Source organism: Pelodiscus sinensis, chromosome 4 (assembly GCF_049634645.1).
Source record: "Pelodiscus sinensis isolate JC-2024 chromosome 4, ASM4963464v1, whole genome shotgun sequence".
Taxonomy (NCBI): Eukaryota; Metazoa; Chordata; order Testudines; family Trionychidae; genus Pelodiscus; species Pelodiscus sinensis.
In genome coordinates, this window is record NC_134714.1 from 116,871,615 (window position 1) to 116,886,001 (window position 14,387).

General features: G+C 49.2%; 1 protein-coding gene across 1 annotated transcript in view; it reads left to right on the top strand.

The window, feature by feature from the left end:
* Positions 1 to 3,707: 3,707 nt before the first annotated feature.
* Positions 3,708 to 14,387, top strand: part of CTSD (cathepsin D) — a 39,214-nt gene continuing 28,534 nt past the window's right edge. The window contains exons 1-2 of the mRNA XM_006134928.3: positions 3,708 to 4,046; positions 7,356 to 7,512. Of these exons, the coding sequence (XP_006134990.1) occupies positions 3,982 to 4,046; positions 7,356 to 7,512 (222 nt within the window). The 5' untranslated portion in view covers positions 3,708 to 3,981. The remainder of the gene's footprint in view (positions 4,047 to 7,355; positions 7,513 to 14,387) is intronic.

The following is a 14,387-nucleotide window of genomic DNA, read 5'->3' on the forward strand; positions in this document are numbered from 1 at the left end:
GACTCGCCACCCTCCCCCCTCAAAGTGTTTTTTTAATGGCATAAATTCCTAATAAGAATAAGAACAGTAATTACTAATAAGTTATTAATAAATATCTTATAAATGTCTACCTCTTCCCTCTGCTGCCATGTCTCCTCTCCTTGCTCCATCAGCTCCCCTGGTGCCTGCTGCCCCCCAACCCCTCATCCTCCTCTGCTGTCCTGACTCCTGCCCTTCTCACTGCCCTCAGCCCTCCTGAGACCTGCCCCCCTCCGCCAGCCCTTCTCTCCCCCCTGTGCCCTCTCCTCCAGTAGCCCCACTCTGATCATGTGAGCTACCCCTCTTCAGCTCCTCTTCTTACACCTCCCTCTACCCCTGCCCTGCCTCTCTCCTCTGGTGCTGGTTCATCTCCTGCAGGTGCCTGCCCTTCTGCTTCACCCCCAGAATCTCCTGGCACCTGCACCCTCCTGGTGCCTCCCCCTTCCCTCACTGCCTTTGCCCTCTTTTTCCCTGCTACCCACCCTCTCAGCACCCTCTGCCCCCATTCCCCTCATGACTCTGTGCCCTCACACATGCATTGCTCCATCTCCACCTTCCTCATGCCCACCCCTTCTTTCAAGCCTTCTCCCAGCACCTTCTCCTCCCCCCTCTAGCTCCCAGTGCCCTTACCCTCTCCTCTCCCAGCATCACTCTGTCCCCCCTCCCACTGACACCTCCCCTCCTGCCCTTTTCCTCATTGTCTCCACTTGGCCCCCTGGGATTTGTCTCTCCTGCACCCCTGTCCCTTGGTGCCTTCCCCTTTCTTCTTCTTCTTCTCCTGACCTCCTCCCCTCCCCTGCCCTCTCCTCAGCACAAGCCCATTCCCCATATTTTTCCCCTCCCCGCCTCTCCCCACAGCCCAGCCCAGCCCCTTCCTCTCCCCCAGGGACAGCTCTAGGTTTTTTGCTGCCCCAAGCAAAACATTCCCCCACACACACTTTTTTAGTTTTCTTTTACAAGTTTACATTTTGCAATGGGTTTTTGTTTGTTTGTTTTCATTTTTGTCCCAGCATTTTAGCCCTATAAATAGCAAATAGCATTTTCATTCATTTTTTCCCATAAAGGCAAAGGCGCTTCAAGTGAACTCCCCCTTTCACTGCTGCTGGGTCACAGCAGCCTTTTCCCTGGCCTGTCCAACCCCTCCCTATGGACAAGCACCCCTCACTCCCGACCCACAGGGGAAACAGGGTGCAGGGACAGCATAGAGCCAGAGGGGTACAGGGAACAGTGTGGGGGGGAGGGGACAGGGGTGGCACGGGGAAAGGGAGGCACAGAGCCAGAGGGACGCAGGGATCGGGGAGAGGGGGGAAGCAGTGTGCAGGGTGCGGTGGAGGCACGGGGAATGGGACGTGGGGAACGGGAGGGGCAGAAGGATCAAGGTCTAGGGGCAGTGCAAGGAATGGGCAGCACAGAACTGGGGGGGCAGGGATCGGGGGGAGCAGGGTGCAGAGTGCAAGGGTGGCGCAGAGCCAGAGGGAGAGCAGGGGATCCGGGGTGGAGGGGCGGCGTGGGGAATGGGCGGCGGGAGCCAGATGTGGGGTGGGGTGGGTGCAGCGAGCCGGGCGGTCGGCCAGGAGCAGTCTCTCGCTGGCAAGGGGGCTGGGGCCGTGGCAGGACTGGAGCCAGCGGAGAGGGGCCTGGCTGCGCCGTGCGCAGCTGCCAGGGACATGTGGCCAGAGCCGAACTGCCGCAGCCCTTTAAAATCGTCTGCCGTCACCCCGCCTCCTCGGATGGAGCTGTGCTGCCCATAGTGCCGGCTTCGGCCAGCCTGTTACAATGGCCCACTGGGACAGTCCGCCCCCACTCATCAGCTGGCAAAATCGACTCACCACGGGCGAGCAGGCAAATGTATTTGTCGAGCCCTGCTTATGCCAGTGATATGCAAACTGTCTTCCTGAGGGTCACAGTGGCCTGTATTCCTGGGGGCGGGGTCACAGCAGCCAGCCTGCATTTTCTTTTCCTGGCTCCGGGCAGCAGACCAGCGCTTTAAAATAAAGGGGCCACAAAAAATGCTCCCGTGGCATTTTTTTTTTCTCAACAAAAATTTTCCTGAGATCACGAATGGAAAAAGGTTGAGCACCACTGCCTTATGCCACCAAAAGATATGAATCTGCTTGGCATAACGAGTGACCAGCGATGACACTTGTCAGTCACTCTCTGGCCACCTCCCCAACCATCTGCAAAGGCACCACTGCTCATCCCTGAACCGGTTTCAAAAGTGTGTCCTGTCTTTTCAAAGGGGGGTTCTCTCACGACCCGCAATGTAGATGAAGTCAACTTCAGACTATGCTGCATGTCCTTGAAGAGTGCCCGCTGACTGACTTTCACCAGCTCTTTACCTGGCTGCTGTTGGCAAGGGTTGCCAGATGGTTTTAACAAAAGTACCAGACACACTTGTCATTACATCACAATCTACATTACATCTTATTTGGAAAATACCGGACATTGATATTTTCTCAATTTGTTTCCCAGACAGAAAGCTCAAATATTGGACTGTCCAGTTCAAAACCTGGCAACCCTAGCTAGCACTGTCAAATGACTGGGCCAACTGTGCATATGTAACCTGCACACCTAATGTGCTTCACTGTCCTATGCAGTGGCACTTAGACCACTTACAGACAGAGCTAAGACCAAGGGAGCTCTATAGCCTAGCTCAGGCATGTCCAAAGTCCGGCCCGTGGGCCAATTGCAGCCCGTGTTCCGGTTTAATATGGCCCCCCAGGTAATTTGGCAATATCTATCTTTTATGGCCCCCCAACGAATCCATATGTATTGAGATGAATACATTGTAAAATCTCAGTTAATGTCAGTTGGTCTAAATCAGTTATAAATATATTTGGACACAACATGTATACTTGGTGTTATGTTCCTGTTCATATTTTTTGAACTTAAAAGTTGACAGACAACCTTTATTACCAAGAAAATGTAATGTACTTTACAATGTTCCTGACATATATTTCAGCTTCCTGGATTTTTTTTTCATCTGGCCTTCAGATATGAAAGGCAGAGTGATTTAACACCTGTTTAGATTTGTCATCCATGTGATGAAATGAAAAGTATGCCGTTTGCAATAAACTTTGCATAAAATATTAATTTTCATTTAATTTTAATGGTTCAAAGAATGTCAGGCAAAATGGTCGGCCCTCATGCATGTTCACTTCATCAAATCTGGCCCTCTTTGAAAAAAGTTTGGACACCGCTGGCCTAGCTGATGAGCTATCTGGCTCTAGCACTCCAGCTGTAGTGGTTTCTACACGGAGGTCCAAGGTTCAAATCTACCTGAAGGCATCTTATGCATCCACTAAGAGAGACCAACAGAGCAGGCACCAACATACTGCCCTGCTCTTCTCTTGCCCTGCCAGCAGCTGCCGTGATGGATTGCCACAGGGAAGTTATGATTGTGAGTGGGAGGTAGACATGGCCCAATCTCTCCAGCAGTGTTGCAAATTCTTGCAAGCCGTGTCACGTTTGGAGTTTCTCCTCAGCCCTACAAGCGCACCAGCCCCTCCTCTTTTTTTTTTTTTTTCTTTTTTCATTATGAAGTTTTGAGCCTTCCTGGCTGCAGAGAAAAGCCCCAAACCTGTGACCGGCCTGTAACCTAAAGGCCCACAAACCGGCCCAGCCAGCAAAATAAGGCAGGCGCGTGATTGTCTGCGGCGGAGGGGGGCGGGAGCTAACTCACGCTGCTTGCGTGCTTGGCTTCGCCCGAGACCCAGAGCAGCCGGCACGTCCGGCCTCGAACCTCCAGCCGGCGGCGCTCGCGGGGTTAAACCTTGTCGCCCGCCGCCTCCGCCCCGGGCTGGGTCGCCGATCACGTGACGCCAGGTTGCAATTGGAGCCCCGTCAGCTGATCCGACAGTCACAGGATTCCGCCGGAGCGCTCGCTCATTGCCCGGATAAAGGCGCGGGCAGGGGGCGGCAGCCGGATCACTTCGCAGCGCAGCAGCGGCCACGCCGGGAGCCATGGAACCACGCGCCTCCGCCCTGCTCCTGGCCCTCCTCCTGGGCTCCTGCTCGGCGCTGATCAGGTGGGAGCGGGCGCTGGGGGAGCCTAGGAAACAGCGGGGCTGGGAGCCGGTGGGGACAGCCCCGCAGAGCTGCCCAGGCCTCCTGGGAAACCTACCACTCCCTCGTGAGAAGGCATCCTGCCTGTGCTTGGCCTGGGGCAGGCGGCCTGCGGTAGCAGGGCAAGCAGGGGTTGGGATGCTTCCGAGTGTGGATGGCTGGCTTATGGGAGGTTTGATTTCTCTGCCATCATAAGTGGTGAGGAGGGAGGGTCAGGGGTCAGGACTCCACGAATTGGCTGCAGGCTCAGGTAAAGTCCTACCAGAGCAAAGGGCCAGTCTCCCTGGCTTCTAACCCTTGCTGACGGTGGAAGGGGAAACTAAAGAAGCAAAAGAAAATGATCGGTCGTGAGCTAAAATTTGGTCCTTGGTTATGCACAGATGCCTTTTTCCATGGGTTTCCTCTGGGCGATGCGTTTGGTTGTACACAATCTGGGTGGAGTTTCTCTGATGAGGCATCTGGGTGCCTTTAAATGTCTTGCTCCCTGTTATGCAGAAGTGCATGTAGTGTGCCCCTCTGTGTTGTTACCGGTTCTGTAGCACCTTTCAGCAGGGCCATTGTGCTCAGTGTTCCTGGCCCCCATGGAAGTTGGCTAGAGTTGAGGCTGCACAAGTGAGGAGAATGTGGCCAGAAGGAAGCAAACCTGTCCAGCTCAGTTGGCCGCTTGCTACCAGCAAGTCCTCCACATTCATTTCTGCATCATTCTAAAGTACATGTGTATTTTGGAGGAGGCCTGTTTTGAGTTAACTTTCAGTTACCTATTCCTGTCTTTTTCAAAGACAAGGGAAGAAAATTCCTGAATGCTAAACCTCAAATCTTGACGATTTCTCAGAAGTTTTATTGACCTTTTACAGGAGCAAAACTTTCTAGGGGCCTGATTGTTAAGAAGAGGTTTGCACTTGACTTCTGCTGGAATTCTGGGTTTTCAGCCCTTCTGGCTATCAGGGCCTGAAGTTCACAGAAGCAAATCTTCTGAAAGATTATTAACATTTGAGGAATTATTTAGTGGTCAGTAGGGGTTTCCCCTCCCTCCACTCCCCACCCCCAATCTTGTTGCTGAAACTGATAGTGAATGTGTCAATTTTAAACAAACAAGCAAAAGCCACCCACCGAGTATCCATTTACTCTGAAACAATGTAGCATTGAATCTGGAGGATTAGTTGGTAGTAAGCAACTGGTGAGCAGAGAGAATGTGTGTTGTGGAAACAACATGCCCTCTTGTTCAAATCTGTTGTTTGATCTGTGATGCAGAAGTGTTCTAGGTGTGTGTAAAATGCTTTGAGATGAGAATAGTAGTGTGTGCACAACACTGGCATGAAGATGACTATGCGAAGTGCAGGAGAGCAGTGAATCTGGCCCCGGGGAGTCAGGAGTCTAGGGAGTGCTAAGCAGGGGCAGTTGTCCTCCAACCTCAGTAGAGTCTTTACAGAGTTCTAAGTAGTGATAAGCAAACCAGCTGTATATTTTCCTTTTCTTGTGTAAGCTAAGCTCAAGCTTTCTGTCAGCACACTGACTTTCTTTAGCTGCATTGAATTGGGGATTTGAACAACTAGTTGACTGTCTGATAAGCAAGTACTTATGGGATAGCTGATAGGCTAGTTGACTAGTTGCTCCTGCCCTCCTCCTTACTGCCTCTATCAGAAAGAGGCAGCAAGGTGGGGGAGGAGAAGGAGATGCTTCAAAGTCACAGCACTTCAGTGGCCAGCTGGCGTGTCCCCAGGCTGCATGCAGAGTTTCAAAACAGCAGTGCCCCTTGGAGCCCAGGATCAGCTGGAGACTCCCCAGCTGATCCCGGGTTCCACACAGCGCTTTCGCCTCTGAAGTGTAGCAACAGCCCAAGAGCTATTGCTGCACTTCAAAGGCAGAGGCGCCCTATTGAATAGTTGATGCAAAATGCATTGACTATTCAATTAATCAGTTACTTGAAATTAACATCCCTACATTGGCTAATGCCAATAACTGACACAGACAGTGCCTTCAGATAAGTGTTAGCTTTCCCCGCAGTCAGTGTGTGGTAAATTGCCTGGTTCTGGAGATTTAAAGCCCCTTGTGTGCATTGGATGTTTATGGACTCTGACCAATTTTCACCAACTGTTTTAACAAAAGTACATTTTTGTTACTGGTCACCAACAACCAGCACAGCCCTGATGCTTGACAGCTGCTAGGACATGTTCAATTTCCCAGTGTGGCCAGGACCTGAAATACAGAGCCTTGAAGGAAGTTGACCTCATCCTTACAAACAGCAGTGTCCAAGGGGATGGCCTCACTGGAGAGGGGACTGAATGGTTTTGAGCAGGCTGGCTACCACACCTCAAAGGGGCAGGCAACTTTCTTGAGCAGAACCACTGGCACTAGAAGTTGCAGAAGATGATTAGAGGAATACGAATACGAGCCCTGAGCATGACAGTGCTTTCCCCATCTGAGTGAAATGGCTGAGGGCCTGGAGTTCAGTGGTGCTGGCAGATCCCTAGCAGTTAGGGGTCTGCCAGCACCTACTTCTTCTCTTCTGTTGTTGCTAGTCTGAGGAGTTAACTATGGTAGGATCCAATGGCCGGATCAGTAAGGATGATTGATATTGTGGTTCCCTGATTCAGATGAACAGGGAATCCTTTTTCCAAACTGAACAACACTACATGCTACTCCTGCCATCTCCCCAAACACAGCTTTTACAAGCCCTTCAGAGTGAGACTGGTCTGTTTCCTGTATACCCTGCTAATGGAACACCTGGTCCAAAGCCCACAAAAATCAATGGAAAGCACTCTGGAAAGCAATTTGAAATCCATATGTAAAAAGCACCAAGAGCTACATAATCTCTTATTAAGGATGCAGAAATAAGATCCAAGAGTAAGCTTCAGAAAAACAACGCTTGCCCTGCCTGGGAATTGCACTGTAAACATCACTGTCGTTAGGAGCCAAATTCTCTGCTGATGTAAACGGGCATATCTGTTCCCTTCCATGGAACTGTGCCATTTTGCACCAGCAGATGTGTCCCCGAAAACCTTACAGGCCCTAGTGTGTATTTATTTTTAAGCACAGATCAGCAGGTGCTGTCACCCTCGGGAGAGGGGAGGAGGAAGGAAATTCTGTCCCTCAGATCATTAAATATCAGCACGGTTTAGATTTGTGTAAAGTGAGTGCTCCTTGTGCACTGGCAGATTGTTTGCTTTGTGTGGCCTCCAGCCCCACCTGTGGGGATGGTGGATGCCATTGTGTGGCATTGGCAGGGTTCCTTGCTCTAACTGGCGTTGTGCTTCTCTTTGTTTACCAAACAGAATCCCACTGACCAAGTTCCCCTCAGTTCGCCGCATCCTAAATGAAGCTGGGAGCGAAATCCCCGATCTGAATGCCATGGGCGAACTCCTGAAATACAAGCTGGGCGTTCCTGGCGTAGGGGAGCCCACTCCGGAAACCCTAAAGAACTACATGGATGTAAGTACCACAGCTGATTGTACAGGTTCACTGCTCTGTGGGACATGATGTGGAATTGCAGGGGTTCCCTGGGCCAGGGCCATAAGAGTTCCCATTAACCTGCAAACTTGTCACCTGCACCTCTTCACCACACACAGGGCAGGACAAAGCAGCTGTTGCTTGCCCACAGTGACTGCCGACTCATCTTGCTGCAAATCTCAAGTGCCTGGTGCTTGGCTGGGAATACGGAATCACGCTCAGGCCTTCCCCCTTGATATGTCCCTGCCCATGGACGTTGTTTGTTTGCAGACTCCATTCCCAAGGAAACTCACCCTGCCAAAGTTAGGGGTCTCTGTTCTGCAGCAACCCCTTTGCCCTGCCTCAGGTTCTGTCTGCACTGCACTTGAACTTCTCTTCCATAATCTGGTGTAGCCTATTTCCCAATTTTCTGGATCATGGGTGTTCGCTGTAATAAAGGGAAGTGGGGGCGTGGGGTCTGGAAAGGAGGGTGGGTGCATGAGGGGGATAAGGGTCAGGAGTGGGGTGGGGCACTTACCTGGCACCCCGCTCCCAGGGGCACATGTGGCTCCATGTCCCCTGCTGCTATGGGAGTGGTGGGGAGAGAGCCTCCAGACCAGTATGTCACTGTCCCCCTCCTCTTCTCTCCCAGATGGGAAGCAAAGGGGAACCTCTGTGTGCAGAGCCACTTCCCCTGCCAGGGTCTGGACCAAAGGTGTTCCTAGGTCAGGGACAACTGCATTACAGAGTTTTGTTGATAAGGCTGGTGTTGCTGTCCAACAGCTGACAAAACAAAGCACCAGAGGGTGTTCACACTTGCTCCCTCTGACAGATTGTCTGTATTAGAGGGCACCATCATCAACAGGGTGAGCAATGCATTGTGAGTATGTATCCCACAGCACAATGTTGTGGGAATGCAGAGCTGGTACCTGTGGTGTACTTGAAGTACTGCATAGGATCTTTCGGGGGGGGGGGCACACTTATTGGTAATACGTATAGCAATCAACCCTTAACACATGCATATGATATATATCCCCCCCACACACAGCACACTACATCTTGTTGTTACCAGTCTGTTGCTCCCTCTGATAGCACTGGCCAGGTGAGTTACGTGCAATAGGGGTGGAACCCATCTATCCAGATCCATGTTGACAAGACACAACCCTGGGGTCCTCCTGCAAGATACTTTAGATTTTTATTGTACTTCCCTCCCATGCAAATCTATTTTCATGCATATGCAAAATCTGGGTTATCCTATGTATAGTCAGTTAGTCGTCTATGGCGCCTTCTGGGTGTTGTCTTAATGCTGCCACATTCATCTTCAAAGAGGGGGCTTCCAAAAGCAAGCACTTGCTGCTGACTCCTAAGGCCGTCCACATGTCCAGTCTTCTTTCAATCAACCCACTTAGCAGGTCTCATTGTCCTTAGATCTGGCTTCTATCCCCTCTCCAACCTTTGCAACTGTCCTGAGGTGCTTGCATTTCATGCCGTATCCATTTGCATCTCATTCATTTAACAGGGCAATCCTTTAAGTAAAAAGGGAAAGATCTATTCTGGTACAAAGATTCTTTTTACCTTATTTTTAGGGACTATTCTACCAAGACCAGTGCTTTTTTGTGACTGTACTGTGCGGTACACAGTACTGGCACCTCCAGATGCAGTACCAGCACCTCCAGTCAGAACTCTCTTCCCCTGGAGTATTGGCACCTTTGTTTGTTTGGTGTGTGTGGGGTGTGTGTGTGGTTTTTTTTTTTTTTTTTTTTTTTTTTTTTTAAGCAGTGACCAAGACTTAATACAGAGTTTCTATGTTCTATATGAAAAATTACCGTAAAGTTAAAAATGTCACTGAGATTATATGAAGATGATCCACACTCATATGAAAACTATTAATACAGAGACTAACGATTAATACAGAGATGTATCTACACCTGCACATCTTGGGATTCCCTCCAAGGTCTCCCCCAGCCTCCTCGGCTCTTGGGGTAGCATGAAGAGTAGCTCTTTGAGCTCTGCATGCTGAGGAATGTCAAAGCAGCATATCAGTCTCTCCAGCCTCCCCATGCAACAGCAGTCTGCCTGCTGTTGTGTTCCTAGTGCAGGGCAGAACAAGAGTACTCCAATTCCCCAAATGCATCAGCACACTCAACTGTCAGCTACTTCCTGGAGCTTTGAAAGGAGAGGGGTGCAGCCATCAGGGCAGGCATTGTGGGATACTGGAGGAAGTCATTTCTCTGGGCAAAATAAATGTGTGTCTACACTGACCCTTTGTCAACAGTAAAGGGAGGGGAAGAGTCTCTCGTAGGTGTGGAAGGCTTTATCACCAAAACTGGGTATTTTTCACGACTAAATTCACACTGCAGAGTGTGCATTCTCATGGTTTTGAGAGTTTAAGGCTTTGTCTACTCTACCAAACTTTGTCACCAAACTTTGCCCTTATGTTGATGATTAAAACCTGCTTTACAGAGTTGTTGCGGGGATTAGGTAATCTGGACATAAGGGGCTAACTCCCTTTGAGGATCTGAGCCTTAGTGTCCAGACCTACTTCCACAGAAGTCAATGGCAACACCTCATTTGACCTCAGGGGGAGGAGAAGGCCATGCAATGCAGAATGGAAGAGCTACAGTTTGGAGGATGCGCTACAGCTGTTCAACATTGACAGTTTTAATAAAGCCACTGCCACACCCAAGAGAGCTTTAAAATAGACATTACTGCTTCTGCAACCTATTTTTTCTCAGCCTCATTACTAATTACCCTGACTTTATAATTTGTCAGTAGAAGCTTTTTCCTTTGTATGCAGATATCTCAATTTCTCAGCTGATTTGTGGTTCCACAATCCACTGCCTGTCATGCACAACAAAGGGTGTAACAAATTGTTGTTTTCACTGAATGCCTCCAGCAGGAGGGAGAGATAGCTGTTAGTATTACTAGTCCTTGGATTTGTCTACACTTGACATTTAAAGCACAGCTGGGTCAGTGCTGTAACATGGCTCTGTGGCCCTAGCAGAGCACTGAGAGTTCTTTCTGCATTCTGGGTAAATTACTTCCAGACCAGAGTAGTGAACAGTGCCGGAGCACAGTCCACATTGGTGCTTTACAGCACTGTAACTAGCTCTGCTTGGGGTGAGGGGTTTTTCCCCCACCTCCCTGAATGAGACAGTTGCAATGCTGTAACTTGCCAGTGTAGACAAGCCCCTTGTGGCCACTTGACTGGAATTTGAGAGAGCCAAGTATAGAACGCAGAGTTGTTCTGGTTGATCATGATGGGGCAATAGCCACTGGTTGCATATTATCACTTTTGTCCTCACCCTTCATTTCTGGTTTGGAGACAATGTATACCTTCAAGTCAGCAGCACTACTGTGGGTATCCAGATGACCCCCACAATATGCCAGTATTTTTATGGCTGACCTAAAACAATATTTCCCCAAATACTCCTCCTTACCTTACATTAACATCTTTAAGTACAGTGTGGTCACAGCAGGAGCTGCTGGATGATGTGGGAAGTGATCTTCCCATCTATAAAATGGATTTCTTTTATAAAGTGCTGTGAGTTCTGTGGTTGAAAAGAATTGTTGCTGCTGTTTAGGGCCCAGATCCAGCAAAGCAAATAAGCACATGCTTTACTTTAAGCTGTTGAGTAGCTCCATTAGAGTTAAACATACGTTTAAAGGACTTGCTGGATCAGAGCCTAAGTCTATAAGAATCACTTAGGTTGATGCTGGGAACCGACTTGTTTGGAAAGTCTGGCCCCAGCTGGGCATGAGCTGTCTGGAAAGTCTGGTTTGCTGAGTGCACTTGAGACTGGGCCTCCAGAAAACTGCAAGGCAGATAGATGATACGTGTGTGCATATATATTGGAAACTGTAGTAATGAGGGTCAAGTGAAAAGGAATTCAGAAAAAAATGTTCCATTTTGCATTAGTCAAACATTGGATATATTTTGGAGTGCAGCGTTCCTTCCATCAAAGCATACTAGCTGGGTTTGCTCCTATCTTTGTTTGTTTGTCTCCTCACATAATTGCCATTGCACTTTTAGGGTATGTCTACACAGCAACATTACTTCAAAATAACTAATGTTGTTTTGAAATAAACTTAGTCTGTCTACACAGCAGGCAGTTATTTCAAAATAATGTCGAAATACCGTCAAGCTGGAGGACTTCTTACTCTGACTCCTGTAGTCCTCATTGTACGAGGAGCAAGGGAAGTTGGAGGAAGAGTGCTCTATTTCGAAATAAGTGCCGTGTAGATGCTCCTAATTTTGAAATAAGCTACACCGAGGTGACTGAGAAAATAGCCTTCACGCCAAGTACATTGAGAGAGGGAAGATTACGAGAGGCTTTGCAGTAAATTGTTCCATTAATGAACAAAGTTAGGCAGTTTCCTGAAGATCCATTTTCAACCTCGCTAGGGAACTTTCATGTACCTGGAATGCTGGAGAGGGGTTCAGTTCAACTCCTGTCTGGAGAAACACATGGTAGGGGTTAGCAATGGATCAGATCTCCTCTGTTGCACATAAAGCTGTGGGAATTGGTAGCCCAAGAACGGTCTGGCTAACTGCAGTGTCGTATTGTAACAGTGTCTGTGAATTCTGCCGTGGTGCACATCTTGAGGGTTCTAATCTGTAAAACCCATTTCAAAAGGAAATGTCCCCTCTTGGACTAATAAGGGAACCTAATTTAGCTCTTAGCAGTATAGGGCTCATGAAACATGGTTATAGTCCTCCATCCAATAAGGGGCATTGGTACATATGCTCATTATAATATTAGGGCATGTCTCCCTGCTGGCTGGCAGGGAGCAGTCAATCCAGTGGGAGTCATAGATGAAATAAATTGACTGCAGTAATGAACTAGCCACACTCAACCGGTCAAGTAGCCGTTAGTGGCTAGCGCATTGGACACCACGGCTCTAGAGAGTTACCTATTTATCCTTCATGTAACCAGAAACTTCAAGTTCCTGTTCAGGTCCTTGAGCGGAAGCACAGCTCTACCCCCCACTTTCTGTCTCTGCTCTTGATTCTTATCACATCACACCACCTCCCCCACAGCTGTGCTGTAGCCTCACCACTGCCTGTTTCCTTTTGCCACTCTCACTGTTTCGTACTTTCCAGACCTTATGTCTGACTAACTGTGTAATTAGTCTGTTTAGTTACGCCAAACTTTTCTAACTTGGATGCTGTAAGTTAAAGGTAGTGGCCTGTGTGTGTGTGGGGGGGGATTTTTGTGGTTTTGGTCTGTTTTGGGAGGAATGGGGTCGTGGTGTGTTTTTTGTTTTGGTTTATGTGGTTTTTACTTCTAAGTTTTTGCTGAGCCCCTGCAGCTCCTATTAACTTGAGTTAAATTTGAGGGGGCTCAGCACTTCTGAAAATTAGCCTCAGGATGGGTACCCCAAAATTGAGGCCTCTTCATTTCAGTGCCCAGTCCACCATGGTTCTTACGAAACAGGTGGAATTTCAAGCTCAAAGACCTGGAGGCATGGACTTGTGAACAACCAAACATGTCTTGTCCTGTGTTTGTGGAGTGCTCTCCTGGGAACTGGGATATCTTGGCAGCTCCTGGCTTGCACTCCCTAGCCTCCTGGGTTCTTGTCAGGTTTCCAGTTTCTTTCTCCCTTGACTAGGCACCTGGTTGTTTGTTTGTAGGAACTCCCTTGGGATCAGCAAGGAGGGGCCGATTGGCTAATCAGCCATGTCGAAACAGAGAGAGGTGGGGATTACACAACGGTGGGCTGCGATTCCGAAACACGTTTGGCTGCTGCTTATAAAGCCCTTTATGCTCCTTTTCAGCTCTTGCTTGTTGGGAGTGGATGTGAAGTTGCATCTCAGGCTGGCTTTCTGTCTGCAAATTGTTTTGCGAGTTATGATTTCAACCCCTTTTTGGTTTATTCTTAAGTCATAAAGTCAGGGGCATTTGGGTGCACGCCTCTTGTGATGTCAGGCCAGAACGTTGGACCCCAGGAGCTGGACAGACAGCGGGCCTTTGGGGTAGCTTGGGTGTGTTAGTTGTATTGCCATAGTGCCTTGCAGCCTTAGCCATGGACCAGGAGCCCTGTGTGCTAGGCACTGTGCAAACCCAGAAGAGAAAGGCAAGAGGCCACAGGGGGAGACAACAGCAGGGGCAGTTACAGGAAATGAGACAATACAAGTCAGCATGATGACTTGTACTTCTGACTTGACTGTCCTTTCTAGTGCACAGAGCATAGGCACAGCCGCTGGATGGGAGGGGATCTGTAACCTTTAAGGAATCATTGTGCTGCTCATATATGGTATCACTTGTGTCTCTCTTAATCCACCCCCACCTCCAACTTTTTGCCTCTCCCCTTCCCACTCAGCTCTGCATGCCCTATGCTTAAAGAGTTAAAAATAACAAGGTTCCACCCATTCGCCTGAAACACTCTCCTGCACGTTGCCACTTGCCAGCCCACTTTAGGCCATTGTCCCCTTGTTAGATGGGCAGAAGATCCTGCCCAAGTCTCTCTGAGAGGCTGCCCTGAGTCTTGGTCCCCTGACTCATCGTATTCCCCTCTCCCTGAGCTTCTGGCTCTCTCATACCACAGAATAGCCCCCAGTGCTGTCCCTCAGGGGAGACTTTGCATCTGTTAGTGGACACAGCATGGCTTTCAAGTCTGCTTTGTGAGGTTCCTAGTGGCTTGTTTGGGCTTTTCCCTTTCCAAGATAAGGAACTCGGGGAGGGGGAGACATTTGTGCCTTAGCCCTAATTTAGGAAGACTCCACTGGCATGCCAGAACCCCACCCCAAGTGCTAAGAGATTGGAGGACCCTCTAAACCTCATTACCCGAAGTATCCATGTGGGTGCGATGTGCAATGGAGACTGCATCACAGAGGCGTTGAGATGTCTGGTGTCCTGAGAATGACGTGCCAGGTG